General features: G+C 39.2%; 1 protein-coding gene across 4 annotated transcripts in view; it reads right to left on the reverse strand.

Annotated features, from left to right (window-relative positions):
- CHAF1A (chromatin assembly factor 1 subunit A) overlaps positions 1-16,457 on the reverse strand; it is a 57,282-nt gene extending 40,825 nt beyond the window's left edge. For all 4 annotated transcript variants that reach the window (XM_020971426.2, XM_078154001.1, XM_078154000.1 and 1 more), the window contains exons 1-3: positions 16,208-16,457; positions 13,394-13,444; positions 10,127-10,974 (exon numbers count right to left, since the gene is read on the reverse strand). In XM_020971426.2, coding sequence (XP_020827085.1) covers positions 10,127-10,974; positions 13,394-13,444; positions 16,208-16,442 — 1,134 coding nt within the window. In that variant the 5' untranslated portion in view covers positions 16,443-16,457. The remainder of the gene's footprint in view (positions 1-10,126; positions 10,975-13,393; positions 13,445-16,207) is intronic.
- Positions 16,458-19,737: the final 3,280 nt, after the last annotated feature.

Here is a 19,737-nt window from a genome sequence, read left to right on the forward strand (position 1 = left end):
AGTCCATAATGTCCATAAAACACTATTCACATAATACAGGATGGTTAGAAGAATACTAATATAGTCTAATCCTCTTATTTTACAGGTAAAGGAAGCTAGGGCCCAGAGAAGAGACCATTATGTGCAATATACCATGCTAGGCCCTAAAAAACAAAAAAAACAGAATAAAAAAAAATCAACATGATCCTGGCCCTCTTGGATTTTATAATCTAGCAGAGATAGGAATGGATCCCCAATCCAATAAACTTTCTACACTACATTACAATAACTCAAATTAATATATGGTTACTGAGCAGCTAGGTGATGCAGTGGAGAGTATGCCAGTCCTGAAGTCAGGAAAACTCATCTTTATAAGTTCAAATCTAGCCTCAGACACTAGCTGTGTGACCTTGGACAAGTCACTTAATTCTGTTTGCCTCAGTTTCCTCATCTGTAAAATGATCTAGAGGAGGAAATGACAAACCACTCCAGTATCTTTGCCAAGAAAACTTTCCCAAATGGGATCACAAAGAGTCATATATGATTAAAATGACAAAAACAGTAACAAATATGATTTTTATTAGTTAAGATCTCAAATACAAGAAATTGCAGAGCTGGACTGGGAAAACACTGAATTTGGAATCAGAAGCTCTACATTTGAATACGGACTCACTTACTACTGAAGTAACACAAACTAACCTTTCTGGTCTTTAGACAAGGAATTCCACTAAATAGCTTCTAACCTCCCATCCAACTCTAAATCTGTAATCCTTCAATCCTATGAATTTAAGCCACACAGTCATAATCACTCATCTTCCATTCACCCTATGAGCAGGCCAATGATTTTTCAGAGCAAGAGCTCTTAAGTTTTTATGGGTCATGGACAGTCAGTCTGATAAAATCCATGGACCCCTTGTCAGTATAATATGTTTAAATTTACAAAATAAGAGACAAAGGAGACCAATTATATAGAAATACAGTTATCAAAATATTTTTAAAAGTTCACGGACCCCAGGTTAAGAACCCTTGGTCTAGATGAAAAAAAAACATCTTCCAATTCTGAAGAAGCAACCGTACGATCAATTAATAAGCATTTATTAAGTGATTACTATACGGCAGGGTACACAAGCAAGCAAACAGATTTAGAAACAGCAGCCAAGTAAAGCTAAGGATAATATTAGTATGGAAAAGTTGCAAAGAAATCATTATTTTGATTTTTCCTAACCTTTAAAGTTCATTATAAAAGTAATACTAAGCTGCATAAATTTTAGGCATATATGTACTTATAGCCTCAATTTGTATAAAGAAAGTCATGAATAAAAGATAAATTTTAATAGGAAAGTCAAAAGGAGGACACTTATCCTGTAATGAATTTCTTACACCATAAAAAATACATAATAGAATAACTAAGCAGCAACCAGGCATACTGAATAGATGACTGGACTTGGAATCAGTTAGATTTGAGTTCAAGTCCTGTTTCATATACTAGTTTCAGGATCATGGGAAAATCACTCAACATCTGAGTGCCTCAAGCAACCTTAAGTCTACAAAGGACTTACTAATTCTAACTCCTCCCCGAGGACCAAACTACTCTGTGGCAGGGATTGCGTACAGTAGGCAAAAGACAAATGGAACAATCCTTACATTCAAGGAGTTTACATTCTGCTGGGACAGACAGAAGTAGACACAAAATAAACGTACAAAATAACCACAAGGTAATTAGAGAGGGAGGGATCTAGCAGTCAGAGGGAACCATGAAAGGTGTTAGAAGGTGGTGGGTGAGCTGAATCTCGAGGATACTGAGGTATTCTATGAGAGAAAGGTGAGGTATGAGTACATTCCAGGTACTGGGAACAGTCAGTGCAAAAGTACAGAGACAGGAGGAAAGACTACTTGGCTGGACCATAGTATTTGGAAAGGGGAGTAATGTATAATGAGGCTGGACAGACTTGCTTGGAACAAGTTGTGAATGATTTTAAAAACCAAAGAAAGAAATTTATATATTTATCCTATAGGTAAGAGGGAGCCACTAAAGTTTACTAAATAGGGGAATTACATGGTCAGAACTTCACTTACAGAAAATCACTTTGACAGCTGTGTGGATGATGGATTGGAGTAGGCAAAGTCTTGAGAAAGGGAAATCAATTAGGAAACCTCTGTAGCAGTTTAAGTGAGAGATGATGATGGCCTTAACTAAAGTGCTGGCTACATGAATAGTAAGGGGGCCGTTTCAAGAAATGTGGAAGAAGAAAAGGCAAAATTTTGACAAAATTGGATAAGTCAAGTGAGGGAAAGTGAGGCATATCAACAAGGTTATGAACCTGGGAGACTGGAAAAATTATGGTACCTAAAACAGAATAAGAACGTTTGCTAAAGGGGAGGGTTTGGGGGGAAAAGATAAACTCTATTCTGGACATGTTGAATTTAGAATGGGGGACAAAGGGTTGCTTGGTGGTTGTCCACTAAACAGTTAGTAATGTGGGACTAGCTTAGAAGACAGAAAAGAGCTAAATAAATAGATATGCAAGTCATCTGCACAGAGATTATAATTAAGAAGACGGTGTTCAACAGTTTTCAAATACTACAAAGTCCACAAGAATGAGGACTGAGAAAACACTATGAGGTTTGTTGTCAAGTAAGAGATCATTTAGTCACTTTGGACACAGCAGTTTCAGTTTGATGAGGTCAGAAGCCAGATTATAAATGCTAATAAAAAAGCTTATCTTGATGAGAAGATCAAACCCGACATGCTACATAAAGGGCTTTGCAAACCTGTTGTAAAGTTCAATGATTTGCTGTATAAAAGCAAGACTCTATAGAGCTCCATAGTTATGCTATAGACACTTATAGTTAAGTTGACATATTTCACTCCTATGAGAGATGATCTATTTTTATTTCACATAGAATTCTAAAAAGCTGATTTGTTTTTATTTTACATACAATTCTAACAAATTTAGATGGCTAGTTTCAAGGCCTAAAGCAGATTAAAACAAGTAGGGATGGAACAGAGATGCTATACAAAACTAGCTAAGAACAATGCAAGAAAACCTGCAAAAAGTAGATATAAGAACAACAGAAGTAGAGGAAAAACAGACTAGGGTCAGCTGTTTGGGAGAGGAACAAATTCCCTTGCTCAGATACCTCAACAGACCATACATATGGCTCTACTGTATTACAGAACAGTATAATCATCAGTGGGGAGGTAGGTGGCACAGTGGATTAGATCAACAGGCCTAGAATCAGGAAGACCTGAGTTCAAATCTCAGATACTTACTAGCTGTGTGACCCTGGGCAAGTCATTTAACCCTGTTTGCCTCAGTATCTCATCTATAAAATGAGCCAAAGAAGGAAGGAAATGGTAAACCACTTCAATATCTCTGACAAGAATACCCCAATTGGGATCACAAAGAGTCAGACAAGAATGAAATGGCTTTGGCTATATAAATACAACAGCATCGGTAGGAGCTAGAGTTGAGTACAGTTAAGTATATTTCACCTCAAGACAGTTACACTTAGGACTTTGATTGACCTTCAGTGCATCTAGGTGGTGGTGGTGTTTCTTTGGTAACTTAGACATGATAGGGTCAAAGAAAGCTGGAATGAATGAGCCAGCCCAGAAAGTAAGTGTTTATACACCTTTTGAGAAGAGTGGCACTGTAGGGGTCCATATTAAGGAGCACCTTCGATGCATACCCACAATTGCTACACAGGCTATCCAGGTTAAGGCTCATTTCCAAGAAGAAGCAAAGATTAACAAGCTGTTCATCTCCTGAATCTACCAGTAGGCAGGTGGAGATTAACAACTCTAGAAACAGCTTCAGAAAAGGAAGGAAAGTAGTTCCATCATACCTGTTTACTGATTTTTGAAATAGTTTCACCATGCTAAAACTAACTGAAAAATAAACAGGCACATTTAAAGGTATATATTGTGGATAAAATAAACTCAGATAAGCAAAAAACAACAAAAAAAGAATGAAATGGCTTAACAACAAAAATAATCATTAAAGTTCAAAGTGATTACCCTAAAGCCATCAATATAATATTAAATTACATTCAGGATAATTTAAGGCACAGAAGCATGCATTTTGGAAACACTTATCCAAAATTGTCAAAAGAAATAGCTTTAATAAGAAATGATGAAAAGGATGCTCTCAGAAAAACCTGGAAAGAAGCTGATGCAAAGTGAAATGTACTGTGTACAAAGTAACAGCAATACTGTAAGAAGATCAGCTGTGAATGGCTTAGCTCTTCTCAGCAATACAATGATCCAAAACAACACTGAAGAACTTATGATGAAAAATGCTATCCAACCCTAGAGAAAGAACTGATGGTGTCTGAACACAGATTGAAGCATACTTTTTTAACTTTATTTTTCTTGAGGTTTTTTTTTGGGGGTGTCTATGTTTTCTTTCACAACATAACTATTATGAAAATGTTTTATGCGACTACACATGTATAACCTATATCAAATTGCCCGCCTTCTCAATGAGGGGGGTTGAGGAGGGAGGAAGGGAAAGAATATGGGAATTCAAAGTTTAAAAAATGTTAAAAATTGTTTTTACGTGTAACTGGGGAAAAATACAAAAATAAAATACTAAATGATTTTAAACAAAAAAGAATTTTTAAAAACCCGCTTTAACATTAAATGAGTAAGCCCTCAGCTATCAAGAAAACTCAGCTATACAGACTGACTCATTCCTCAAGGGATCCACATGATTTTAACATATATTTATATAGAGAAAATCTTAGCAAATTTTAAACAGTATGCTTTTGTCCCGCCTGTATGGCTCTGCTTAGGGCAAACAATCTACCCAGCACCGGTACTGGTTAGGAAACTGTAGAATTCTTTAGGACAGGAGGTTCACGCTCCCAGCCCTTTTATGTTCCCAAATATGAACATTGATAGGGAAGGGCTGCTGGGAGTTTTCAACCCCTGCCCAGGGTTTATAAGTTTATGGCATCCTGACGCAGTGCCAGAGGTACAGCATGTCAAGGAGAATTTCCATTCAATGCTTAGGAAGCAGCTCTAGGTAAGCATCTTCAAAAACTATGGAGGTAAGAAGCAGGTAAAATAATTAGGTTTATTTAACACATGCTCAGGACCTCAAACAGCTCAGGAGTGAGGAAGAAACAATGCCAGATAATCAGGATTAGTCATTCTTGGGTGGAAAATGGTGCCAGAGATTTGGGGATATGGGAAAACTAATATAAGGGCCAAAAATGGAGTCAGGGTAGTTCCCTCTTTCCTCTACCTTTGGAGATAATCATGGATGGGAACTGACATTGAATGAGCCCCACTGAGGCAGGGGTGATTTCTAGCCAGAGGAAATATAGTTGGTTGACGATAAGGGGGCACCAGACTCAGGTGGGATCCTGATAATGAAGGGGCTGTGCCATTATAACTAACATACCTGGTGCCTCAGGATAGGTGGGTGCCCTAGGGCAGGTGGGCAAAAGGTCACTATAACTTTTAATAGGTTTCAGCCTAAAAATTAGGAAACAGAACAGCTAGTGGGGAGAGAGAGGGGAGAGAAGAAAGAAGGAAATTGATGGAGGGAATACAGCCAGCTCCTAAACACACCTAGTGTACAGGCATATGGGAAGTACAGTGTTACTTCTGGGAAGGTAACTATGGCTCCCTCACCAATTGCTAACTCAAAATATTCATTGCTTCTAGGAGTGAAACTCAATTTAATTCAATGAGCATTTGGGTACTACCTAGTTATGTGCCATGCCATAAACACTTAATCTAGGTACTAATGACACAAAGACCAAAGCAAACTAACCAACCAGAAAAGGTCTCTGCCCTCAAGGGGCTTACATCCTGCTAGTGAGAAACAAGATATACACAAATAAGTATATACAAAATCTTTACTAAATAAGTACAATGTATTGGGAGGAGGGAGTGGCTTGAGGCATTTAATAACTAAAGAGAAATAAGGAAAGGCACTTGAGCTGTGCTTTGAAGGAAGCTAGAAGTGTAGGAGGTGAAGTCAAGCAGTATTCCAGGCATGAGGGGGGCAGCCTGTGCAATGCCACAGAGGTGACAGCACATGGAATGTCACGTAGAGGGACAATAAGCAAGCTAATTTGGCTGGAACAAAGAGTGAATGAGGGGGAGTAAATGTGTGGATCAGCGTGGAAAGCTAGACTGGAAGCAGATTGTGAAGAGCTTTAAATGCCAGAGGAGTTTGTATTTTATTCTTGAGATAACAAGCAGCCACTAAAGCTTTTTCAGTACAGGAGTGATGTGGTCAAACCAATGCTTTGGGAATATTAATTTAGCACTGTGTGGATTTAGGATAGGAGTGACTGGAAGCAAAAAGGCCATGCAGCAAGCTATTGCAATAGTCCAAGAAGGAATAATGAGGGCCCAAACTAGGATGGCAGTTGTATGGCTAGAGAAAAGAGGAAGGATAGGAAAAATGTGGAGGCAGAAAAGCAAGCTTTGGTAACTGACTGGATAAATGGGATAAGAGTGAAGAGTTAAAAACTGAGAACCTGCTTAACTGGAAGGATAGTGGTTCCATCAACAAAAATAGAGCAGTTACGAAAAACGGTCCATTTTAGATGGCCTGAAAAGTAGGGAGAGGTAAATGTTAAAGGAAGGAATGCACTTTAATTAGTAAATTCTGAGCATTTAATGCCAGAAGGTAGTTGACTAAAACTGAGGTAATCATTGGAGAGCAGCTTGAGGGAAAAGAGGTGGTGGGGGTTTAAAGGAGGGGAAGAGGAAAAACAGAAGAGATTACAGGAGCCTGGAGTCTAAACTGACATAAGTGGGACACATCTTACAAAAATGAATCAGGATGAGGGAATTAATTTATTTACTCCAATAACAGAAATACAATACCAAGAACGGAGTAGTCATGATAATCAACACAAAGCAAGATGGGGCTTTATCCATTAGGCCAAATTACATTATATTTCATAAACCACCTCCCTCCAGCAATAAAGTCAGGTTGCCAAAACAAAAGTTTCCCTTGATTTAAATTGCTTTAATGGACCTGTGTTTCACACTATAGTCCCTAAAGATCTAAACTAGCAGAAAAAATAAAACCTAATTCTCTGTTTAGTTTTTTAAGGGAATCAGCAAATTGAAGAGAGGAGCTAGGAGGAAAAAAATCACAGCATATTTAAATCCATTAGGTTCCTAATTTTCTTTGGAAGACAGATATGATCAAGACACCTAGACATATGGGGAGATAAATCTGTCAAGTGAAAGACAGCCAGGATCAATGAGGTCTTCTTGCTTTTTATCTACCCTTTTCAGACTGAACTTCAAGGTTAGAATTCGGGTGTTTTTCCAAACTTCCTACTTATAATCAAAATTCTACTTTTTCAGTATCTAGGGCAATATTCTGTAGCAGGCTCCACATTAGTTAGAAGAGACTCATTATTTTCGGAGGACTGTTTTAAATAAATAGCAACAAAATAGCACATCAGATGTTGGACAGCCCAATTCACAAAATACATTAAGAGAACCAAAGAAAGACCTCTGGACATTGGGTATAACTAAGGAAAATTTACAAAAAAGACACCATCAAGAATAGCAAAGGATGAGAAGACATGGATTAACTGCAATCTGCAGTGGTGAAAAGGGTACCCACAGCAAAGAGATCATGGAAGCATCAAAACACTACTACTACTAGAATTTTCTAGTAGAACATCACAAAAAAAATTAACAACTAAAAGGTGAAATTAAGCTCCAAAACTGTGCTCAATGCAAGAGAAATTACATCTCCAACACTTAAACCATGTAAGATATAGCATATTAACTCCTAAATCCATAGTGATTCCTTCACAAAATAGGGAATGTTTTTGTGTATTTTGTGCATTTGTGCATTTAAGAAGGTCAAATGTTTATTTCATTACTCTACACCAACCATGCCATTTTTAGAATTCTCACTGTCAAAAAGAATCTTAGATATAGAGAGGGAACGAATCAAAAGTAAATTATTATGAAGGCATGTACATTTCCTTTTCTCCATGTTGACTGGCTGCAATGCATCATGTGATAAATTAGTTCTGCACAGTAGCCTGGAAAAAATTCAAGCAATTGATAAGTCTGCAAATGGACGCAATATGTTTTACAAAACAAGATGGCTGACATCAGACTTAATTTAAAACACTAGATATTTATGAATTACATCTGTGGCAGGAATTTAATATAAATCCCTGGGCTTTACATTTTAAATGTTCTTTTTTTAACACTAAAATTTCAAAGAATGTTCCTTTATGCCTTCTTTTGAAATAAGCTGATCTCTGGTGGGTCATTAAAAGTAGAGGTTCTATGGGTAATTTTTACACTATAAATTAGGGCATTAATTTTCTAAAATTACATTAAAACCCCTAAGTTCACTTGGCCATGAGGAAATATTCTACCATTCCTGATTCACGTTTTGGGAGCTTTCCTTTTTTCGAGAAAGTCATTTCTTGGAAATACAAACTGAAATGTTCATTTGAAAAAGAGAAAAAAAAGAAACACTCAACCTAATTAATAGGAAAAGAAATCCAAATTAAATTGGACTAGATGATCTTTAGGATCTCATCTAACTCTAACCTTCTATGATTCAGAAAGAACTTTGAGATGCTATCTCACATTCATCAAGTTGGCAAAAATAATTTAAAATGATATATAACTAGACACTAGTAGAGAAATAGGTGAGATGTAATTGCAAATTGGCATAACCTTCTTGGACAGCAATTGGGGGTATGTGGAAAATATCAGAGATTTTTTAGTCAAAGGGAATTTTTGTAGTGCCCTGAAATCATTATCCAGAAGAAAAAAGTTATCTGTCTGAAGACATTTATAAGCAGTATTATTTGTAACTGCAAAAAAAGGGATACATAAATGTTCTACAATTGGGGAATGCCAGACAAGTGGTATGTTAACAAAATACTATGATTAAGTATGATGAATATAAAAAGAACTTTATGAAATGATGAGAATTGAAGAAATAACCATAGGCTCATAGGACTGTCGGGGCAGAAAGGACCTCTGAGGTCAACAAGTCCAAACTACTCATTTTACAGGAAAGTGAGGCCCAGAGAAAGGAATCGAAATGCCCAAGGACAAAAAGACATGGCAGAGCAAAGAGTCAAACATAGGGCTCTTTCTACTACTTAACACTGCCTCAAAAACAATACATACTGTAACATAAAAGTAAAAAAGGTATGGTATAAACAGACACAATGAACTCCAAATAAGGAAAATGACACACTGTTATGGATATTTTGCGTGTTGAGATCCATGTTGCTGAACGTAAATAACTGACAAAGTAAGTTTAATTGATTTCTGTTACAGTTTAAAGTTAAATTTAAAAATAAATCTTTTTTTTAAGCAAGAAAAAATGTATTCCTTCCTTGCTCCCATATCCCTTGGGAAAGGGATAAAAGGAAAGAAACCACATCCATAATTGCACAAAAGGCAACAGAATGTAATAATTTTGGGGAGAAATAAGAAAACAGAACCATCTAAGATAACTAGGTTTCAGCAACATTAACTTTTTTTGTTTAAACCAACATCATGATATGAATATCCAATTTGAGGTATAAATCATTACGTAAAAAAGTAGCTGTTACTCATTTTTCAAATTTTTCTATTGGCTTTATCTAAAAGATAATAAAAGAAAAAGCTATCCAGAAGACTAAAAGTGCTGACATGCCCATCATCAGTAGGTAACAGGCATATAAAATTACATTACAGAAGCAGCACTTCTAGGACCTTTAAAAATGACAAGAAAAAAATAAGAAATGCACCAGATTTTCAAAACAGGCAGCCAAAATACCTGAGGTTGATGTTACAGAATTCATAAAGATGACAAGGCAATCTAAGTTTTTTCTCCCTCTGACAGCATCTAGTCATTTCAGCTGCAGTCAGCAAATTCCATACACACAAGACCAGGTGAAAGAAAAGGACAGGAAGTGAATTGTTGTATTTAATTGCCACTCTGGTGAAGTAGATTGAAGCCAGTATCTGAAATGAGGGTTCTGAGGTACCTGTTCACTGCAATTATCCACTGCTAATTGCATTGGGCAATAACTACATGCAAATTAGGCACTTAGTCTCCTAAATGCCAGTGGTTAGCACATCACAATGCATGGTGTTTTTTTAAAAGGCTTTTTTTTTTATACTGAGACTTACCTTAAGTACAGGTGTGGTGGAAGGTAAAGGACTAATATTGATTCTCTTTTTCTCAGACACAGATGGTCCTTCAGGTGAGCTAGTGGAAGAAGGTGAGCTCAGTGAGGAATGGCTAAGCACAGAGTCATCTTCAGGGCACAATCCCAGGACCTCACTCTCAGAGGTAATGCTTTCATCGAAAGATGCCACTGGAAGTGATTTGACAGCCAGGATATCCTGTAAGACCACTACGGGCACCTTTCCTTTACAAAAGATACCCTCAATTTCATTCCAACTGTCCTGCTTATTTTCTGAACACATTTTTGGAAGATGTATCAACTCAGGGAAGGATTTTAATGAGCCTTTCTTTGAGTCTTCATCCTTTAAGACTCCTGAGTCATCACTCTTATGTGTTACAGAGCAATCTTCTGAACTGGCCTCCTCTGATATTGCCACCTTGGGATTCTGGGCATTTGATGGCCCCATCAGACCTTTGCCCTTTTCTCTGATTCCATTTATGGTCTCTCTGGATGAAAATGCTTCAGAATTTAATTTACTGTGGTCCATAGGACTGGCCAGTCTGTCATTAGAGTCTTCTGTCAAATCAATTATGACCAGTGGTTGGCCAATTTGGTTTTTCACCTTTCTTGTTAAAAAGTTATCTAATGGACCCTTCCCATTCACAAGTTTTGAAGTGAATTCCACTCCAGAGTTCAACTGACAGTCAGTTTCCAAGTTCTCCAAAGATGTTTCTAAATCAGAGACTTTACTTTCCACAGAAACACATTGAGAACCTGATCTCTTGCTATCTGAGTGTCCATCAGTTTTCTCCTTTGGTACAGGAATCAATCTCTTGAAAGGCAATCGAGCTGAAATAGCAAAAAAAAAAAAGTATCATTTAGTAAGTAATAATAATAGCTAATACTTATGTAGCCTTTTAAAATTTTCAAAGCACTTCATGTATATAATTTCATTTGATCCACACCACAATTCTGTGAAATCAATGCTATTATTATCCCCTTTTTACAGATGAGGAATCTGAGGCTGAAAGAGGTTAAGTGATGCCCAGGCTCACACAGCTAATCAATTTCTAGAGAAGGATTTAAATTCAGGTCTTTCTGACTCCAAGTTCAACATTGCTATCTATATGCCATCTTGCTGTGTATAAGTAAGGGCCCAGATCTGATATCAGAAGATCACAGTTCCAGGATTATAGCTCTGTTCAATTCCTAGCAAATGAGCTTTGGAAAATTACTTCATTCCTCTAAGCCTGTTTCAATAAAATAGTGATAATCCTTACTCTACTTACCTCACAAAGCAGTTGTGAGGAAAGCACTTTGTAACCCTTAAAGTTCTGAAGACGTGAATAGTCAAACAGTCAAAAAAGGCAAGATTTAACTCAACAAACATTTCTTAAGCATCTACTGTGGCAGGCACTGTGTTAAACATTCAGAATACAAAAACAAAAACAAAATAGTCCTTGTTTCCAAGGAGTTTATGTTCTGCTGGGGACATACAACTGAGAAACAAATGAAGGCAATGTAAAGAAGAGTACACAACTGGGGGATTAAACAAAGACATCGTTCCTACAGAAGATGGCACCTAAACTGAGCCTTGAAGCTAAAAAGGCAGAAGTAAGGGGAGTGGGCATTGTAGCCCACAAAGAGTAAACCAACTTTGAGAGATCACAGTGTACGTGAAGGGTTATAATAGAAAGTCTAGATGGAACTAGATGGTAAATGATTTAAAATGCCAGGCTGTTTGCATTTTACTTTAATGTCACTTAATATGTTATAGCCTTTAAAATTATCGACTTTAGGAAGCTTAGGAAAGGGGAAGGTAAAAAGGCAACATTTTTTTCTTACTGGTTTACTATCAAAGCTTATCCTGAAAAAGAACACTGACAACCCTTTAACAAGATTATTGCAAAAAGTTTGAGGCTTTCTGGATCAAGTGATGACATTTTCATATTCAACATTCACTTACCACATAAATACCATCTACCTCCTTTATAGATGAGCCCTTGAACATAATCCTGCTGCTAGGAAAACTAAATTTAGCCTTGAGGAGCGAGGCCTAAGGAACACAGTATTGGACTCAGAAGGCCACGATCTAAATCTCAAGCCTTGACATTTACTAGCTATGACAGGTTACAAAGACTATACTTTGTAAATTTCAAGTGTTATAAACATATGAGCTATTTTTTATTTTATCTAGCATTCTCAAGGAATGAGGTTTTTTTATATATTTCCCAAACAACATAGACATCTAAAAGTGTTTTTTATTTTAACCATCTTTATGGAATCATTCTCAAATGCACTACAGAATCAGTGTCTCAATATGGTATGCTCAGAACAATTTAACCTTGACAAACCAGAATCTTCAATTGATAATCAATTATTATACTTAAGTCAATAAGAATTTATTAAGTACTTACTATGATCTTGGTACTCTGCTAAAATCTGGGAATATAAAGAAAGGCAAATACTCTCCCTACCCTCAAAAAGCCCATTCTAATGAGGGAGATAACATGTAAATACACAAAGTAGATAGAAGGTTACCTATCAGGGAAGGTTTTAGCAGGTGACAGGACTGGGGAGGGTAAGAGACAGAGGTGAGGAGGCAAAGTATTCCAAGCATGAGTAAGAAGATGGAAGTATCACAAACAAGAAGTCAGCCAGGGTAGCTGGTTAACAGAGCACATAGAGGGGAATAAAATGTATTGTTTTTCCCTACAGGATAAGATACCAGACTACTGGGCTTTTTTTGTTAGGAGTACTTCTGTCTCCCTCCACAAAGAAAGATGTAACATCTCACTGGTGTCAGTGTATTTTCGTCTAACAGCAGTATCCTTTCAATGTACAATTATCCACTAATCTTTGAAGCACTAAAATTGTTAAGAGAAATCAAAGAATAAAATTTGGTACATCAGAAACATTAATTTTACATACAATACTAAATCTAGTGGGAAAGTATCTATGGTCTTCTGTTACAGAATAAAGTACACGATGCTCTGTGAGCTTTTTTACCACTTTTCAGGCAATTAAAGTTGCCTGAAATATGACTACTAGATAAGCAAACCATTTCTGTGTAAAACAGGAGATACTCTTTAACTGAATTCTGTGTTTGAAACATTAAGGACCCCAATAGCTTGTAAGTCCAGTTTACCAGAGGAGAAATACATGTGTATTAAACAGTTAAACAATAAATCACAGTGATTTACATTAAAAGATGTAAAATCAGGAAAAAGTTTCAAACTTGATTCCTCATCCCATCCCAATAATTTACCTTGTACTAATTTCTTGGCCGGGAGAGCTGGTCTGTCTTTGCACTCCATGGCTGTGAGTAAAAGCACCAAAAAATAAGTTACTAAACATTTAAATCAATCAGCAAATATTTACTGAGCATCTGATGTGTGAAAGGTATGTTACAAGTATAACTACAAGTGATACAACATATAAAACTGGATTCCAGCCCTCAAAGCAAAACTTAAGTAGCAAATTAATGGTACAGAAAATTTATGCTTCAAAAATTCAGGAAAGAGTAAGATTCCTGTGGAATGAATTCAGGAAAGCTTCAAGAAGGGGCTGAACTTGAGCTCCATCTGGAAGAACAGGTAGGAATTAGACAAGGAGATATGAATATACAAGTTTAAGATGACTTCGGTAATACTTTGATAATGCAGTATGTTAATGTGATATGCCTGGACTGGGAAAAAAAAAAGAATATATCTTGTAAAACCACTAATTTTTCTGAGGACTAAAAGATTCCCTGAGCCTCAGTCTCAACCCCTCCCATTTATAAAACAGGAAGGTATCCAATTTGACACAATGTTATGAGAATAACAAATATCTATAACATGCTAAGTTCCTTGTTAAGGGAAATTGATTATGGTGAAGGAATACACCAAACTAAATATGAAAAATCTCTAGGAAAATATTCACTCTCAAATTAACTCTAAATAAATCATTCTAAACTGGCCTGTCAGTCTCCTCTCACAAAATCTTCAAAGTTTATTCTTTATTGTTTAAAGGCATGTAATTACATGGTTTCCTAAGGGTTTCAGAACAGAATGTCAATGGACAACTGACATCACATTTTGGGCACGAAAAGTAAAAAAATACATGTACTTTTTTGAAAACAAAACGAAATAGAAAATTAGATGGAGCCTTCTGTGATATTCAGCAAGCACCAGCTGGCTATTCATGGAATCAAAACAAAACCCCCTTTTCCAAGGCTAAGTGATAAAAGGGTACCCAGAAGAAACACCCTCTTTCATCCCTCCTCTTTCTGTGTTCCCAAAGGGAATGAAGAAGGTATCAATGCATAATGAATGAGGCCCAATCTGGCATGATACTAATACCATCAAAACAAGAAGAGTTTTTCCAGCTTTTCTCTTCTCATGCCAGGGATATAAAATTCTCAATCACCTCATCATTCAACTTGTCTTCCTTCACAACGGACAAGAACTGTGCCAGTTGACTTCCGTGAAATATCAACAGCTCCACCGAATATCAAAGACGTAAAGGTACAGAGTGCTAGGTTCAAATAAGGTTTTACTTAACCTCTCTAAGCCTATTTCCTCATCTGTAAAATGTGGATAATATCTATAGCACCTCTACCACTGGGTTGCTGTGAGGCCCAAATGAGATAATTTACCCTTTTATTTAAATGGCTATTTAAATGCTGGCTCACTCAGAAGCCAGCACTTAAGTCAACTAAGAAGTTCTGATTGCTAGCTCTTCAGAATCACCTAGGCCCACCAACAATCCTGATGATTGCAGCTTATTAAAATTCATTCAATTGAAAATATTAGGTGCAAAAGCTGCTTAAAGAGCCAGTGAATACTGGGCCAGCCTTACAGTCAGGAAGATGAGTTCAAGACATCTCTAACACAAATTAGTTGTGTGACCCTGAGCAAGTCACTTAACCTCTGAGTGCTTCGAGCCACTCTCTAAGACTATAAGTTACAAAGGAATGGCCACATACATTGGTGCTGGTGAAAAGACAGTCTCTCTCCACCCTCACCCCTAGGCAATGGACAAGAGGAAGTAGAAAACCTTGTCTTCAAGGAGTTTATAATCCAGCAGGGGTACATGACACAAGCTCTGGAAACTATGATACACAATATTACTGAATCTGTCTCCTCAGTAAAAACCAAGCTATTGGACTAGATTAGCAGTTCTCAAACTTTTTGGTCCAAGGCCCATTTTACACTCTTAAAAATCATTCATGACTGCCATAGAGCTTTTGTTTACGTGGGTTATGTCTACTGATATTTACCATATCATAAATTTACATAATTATTATTATGAAAAGTTTTTCACTTCCCAGACCCCCTGAAAGGGTACTGGGGACCCAGATCCCTCCAGGGATCCCCAGAACACACTCAGAACTGCTGGGCTATATGATTTCTATGGTCCCTCCCTGCTCTATATGCTGTTTTCATCCTATATGATATTTCACCTTATTGGTTCAATTTTTCCCCACTGTAGAATTTAGAAGTTGAACAAGCTTATTTCTCAAATTCTTTCCAGATACCTTCCTCTATGAACCTCGGCTTATGCCTTTATAAAATGACGGGTTTGGATTAAATGGTCTTCCAGGTTTGACTTTCTAGGATCGGCGGGGCCTAATGGAGAGATGCAGAACCTGGAGTCAATAGACCTGGGTTGGAATCCCGCCTCGGACGCTCCCTAGCTGGGCGACCCTGGAGATCCCTCAGCCTCTCTAAGTCTCAGTAGTCTCATCTGTAAATTGGAGATAAAAACAGCCAAGAGTGTGGTTCCAAAGCTCAAGTGAGAATAAATAACGTATGTAAACCTTAGGACCCTAGATGTCAACTCCCATTATCACTATCCTGTCTTTCCCGCTTTCACTCTGAGACTCAGTTTCCCCATCTGTAAGTCTAGAAAGGGTGGCCCAGGAGGTCGCTAACGCCCCCCAGCTCTGCCTCCTGGGGTGCTCGCGGGGGAGCTTCGGCCCCCAGCTGCCTCGGGCCGGCCCCCTCCCCCAACGGCCCTGCGAACCGCTCAGGCCCCGCGTCCCGCTCCCCCGCCGCCCGCGCCCCGGGCCCGAGAGGCGCCGCCGCCGCTCCCGTACCTGTCACCACCCCCCTCAGGCCGAGCGCCGGGCTCTCGGGTTCCTCCAGCATCGCCCCGGCGGCGGCGGCGCGCGGGCGCGGGTTCCCTTCCGGCGGCGGCAGCAGCGACCACAGCGGCGGTGAAGCGGCACCCGCGCGGCGGCTGCTTCTCGCCCTCACTCCCGCCCGCCCACCGGCGCCGCCGCTCCAGCCGCCGCGGCTCGTATTTGGCGGGAACCTCGGCGACCCCGCCATGCGTCCCGCTGATAGGGCGAGAGGCCACCACGTGACCCGCCCGGGGCCCCCGGGGAGGGATCCGGGAGGCGGGACGGGGAAGAGGCAACCTCGCGAGATCGAGTTCTTCCTCCGGCCTATTGACATTCCTAAAGGGAGGGCGGAGGGCTCTTTCTTTCTTCCACCACTTGATAAATCATCCGACAGCTGGCTTGAGGCCGAGGAGGAGCTGTCCAGTGATTGGGTGACGGAGACGTCAACGTGAGAGCTCGACTTCAGGATTGGATAGCCTGGAGAAGGGGCGAGCATTCCTCGAAGTGAAACAGTACCTTCCTAGAAGTCACCACTATGCCACTAATGCTACGTGCGGCGGCCACGGCGCTACGCTGCCAGCGTTGTGGAAGTCAGTGGAGGGTTCTGACGCCTGGCCTTGCATGCCATTGCGTTAATGATCTTTCAATGGCACAGTTTTTTCCGGGACTCTCTATGGATAATAATAACTAGCATTTTTATATATATGGGGCTTTAAGGTTTGCAGAATGCTTTACAAATATTGTCCCATTTTGTCCTCACAGCATCCCTGGAAAATAGGTGCCACTATTATCCCCATTTTATAGATGGGGAAACTGAGGCAGGCAGGGATCTTGCGACATTCCCAAGCTTAGACAGCTAAGGAGTGTCCGAGGTTGGATTTGAACAAAAGTCTTCCTGACTCCTTGGGCAGCTGGATGCCCAAATAGGTAGAGTGTGGAGTCTGGAGTCAGGATGACTCATCTTCCTGAGTTCAAATGTGGCCTCAGATACTTATTAGCAGTGTGACCCTGGGCAAGGCACCTAACCCAGTTTCCTCATGTGTCAAATGAGCTGGAGAAGGAAATGGCAAACCACTCCAGTATCTGCCAAGAAAACCGAAAATGGACCCCAGTTGATAAAGGCAATTCTCAGAGGAAGAAACTAAAGCCATCTATGGTCATATGAAAAAATGTTCTAAATCACTATGGACTAGAAAAATGAAAATCAAAGTGACTTTGAGGTACCCACATCACACCTATCAGATTGGCTAACATGACAAAACAGGACAATGATAAATGTTGGAGAAGATGTGGGAAACTTGGAACACTGACACTTTGTTGGTGGGGTTGTGAAATGGTCCAACCATTTTGGAGAGCAATTTGGGGCTATGCCCAAAGGGCTGTAAAATTGTGCGTAGCCTTTGACCCAGAAATAGTGCTGCTAGGTCTATATCCCAAAGAGATCATAAAAATGGGAAAAGGACCCACACGTACAAAAATATTTATAGCAGCTCTTTCTGCAGTGGCAAAAAACTGGAAATTGAAGGGAAGCCTATCAACTGGGGAATGGCTGAACAAGTTGTGGAATATGAATGTAATGGAATACTATTGTGCTATCAGAAATGATGAGCAGGCAGAATTCAAAAAAAACCTGTAAAGGCTTACTTGAACTGATACAGAGTGAAATGAGCAGAACCAGGAGAACGTTGTACACAGTAACAGCCAGATTATGGGATAACTGACTTTGATAGGCTTGGCTCCTCACAGCAACTCAAGAATCTAAGACAACTCCAAAAGCCTCACAATGGAAATTGCTATCCACAACCAGAGAAAGAAATATGGAGTCTGAATGCAGATGGAAGCATACTATTTGTTCTTCTTTTCCTTCATTGTTGTGTTTTATTGCTTCATTCTCCTGGTTCCTCCCATTAGTTCTAATTGTTCTTTACATCATCACTAATGGGAAAATATGTTTAACATGAATGTGTATGTAAAGCTTATATCAGATTGTGAGCTGTCTTGTTGGGGGGGGAGAAATTCGAGGGAGAGAAAATTTAAAACTCAAAATCTTATGGAAGTGAATGTTGAAAACTAAAAATAAATTTAAATTTAAAAAAAAGACCAAAAAAATGTAAATGGGGTCATGAAGAATGGGACAGAATTAACTTCCTGACTCCAGGCCCAGCCTCTGCCCACTGTACTACCTGGATACCTCAAAGCCAATTGTCCCTAAGATAAATAAAACTTGCAATGTTTGGCATTTCAAATCCTACACCATCTGACTCCAACCTATCTTCCCAGATTAATTTCCCATTACTCCCTTTCTTCATTCTATTGTTCCAGCTGAGGGCATGTCATTTCCCATATCCATGCCTTTGCATAGGTGGTCTCTCAAGTGTAGGTCACTGCTCCCTTGGCCTTAACTGTGTATTTGTGTACAACCACTCCCACCCCACTCCTAGTTCTTGTGCAGCACCTAAGCTCCGAAAGGGCAGGGACTGGCCTGTTTTTGTTTTTATATTTCCCTAGCACAGGGCTTGGCACTTAGTAGGTGTTTAATAAATGCTTAATGAACCGAATCCATAGGATGTTGACATCCCATACCAGGGCTCAGAAGAACATAAGCTGTCACAGAATCTCTTTGTGACCTCAATAGCAAGTATCGGAGGGTGGATTTGAACTCAGGTCTTCCTGACTCCAGGCCCACTGCTCCACCTAGCTGTCCTCAAAGATGGAGAACTCATTATCTATCGGTGCAGCAATTCCTCTTAAGGAAGGAAGGAAGCATTTATTAAGAATCTACTATGGGCCAGGCATTGTGCTAAGTACTTTATAAATATAAATATCTTATTTGATCAACAATCCAGGGTGATTCCCTCTCAATTACTTCCTCTTTATCTGGCATATAGCTTGCTTTGTGCATATTTGTTTACATGTTGTTTCTCCATAGATTGTGAGCTCCCTGAAGACAGGGACTGTCTTTTGCCTCATTTTGTATCACCAGTACTTAGCACAGTGCCTGGAACATAGTAGGCCCCTGATAAATGACTATTGGCTGCCTGTTTTACCCAATTTACAGTTGAGGAAACTAAGGCAGACAAAGTAGATTGGCCCAAGATCACAAAGCTAATAAGTTTCTGAGACTGGATATGGAGTCATGTGCTCCTGACTCCAGCCTAATGTTCTATTCACTGAGCCACCCAGCTGCCTCAAAGATACCTCTAATTATTAGGAATATTTTCCTTATAACCAAGTAGAAATCTCTTTCTCTACAACTTCCCACATCTTGCTTCCAGCTCTGTACCCTGGGGCACTTCCTTATGATGGCCCTTCAGACACCTGAAGATTAGTCTTCACTTCTCTCCAGCTGGACACCCTTAGTTCTGTCAAACAATCCTGGCAAGTTCTTGAGACCTTTCACTAACCTGGAATTCTCCTCTGAACATGCCACAACTTTGACAATGCTCTCACAATGAATGGAACTGGCAAGAATATTGCAGTGCATCTGCTGGGCTTCCAGTATC

The sequence above is a fragment of the Phascolarctos cinereus genome, unplaced genomic scaffold (genome assembly GCF_003287225.1).
Source record: "Phascolarctos cinereus isolate Bilbo 61053 unplaced genomic scaffold, phaCin_HiC Scaffold_4;HRSCAF=312, whole genome shotgun sequence".
In the NCBI taxonomy this organism is placed as follows: domain Eukaryota; kingdom Metazoa; phylum Chordata; class Mammalia; order Diprotodontia; family Phascolarctidae; genus Phascolarctos; species Phascolarctos cinereus.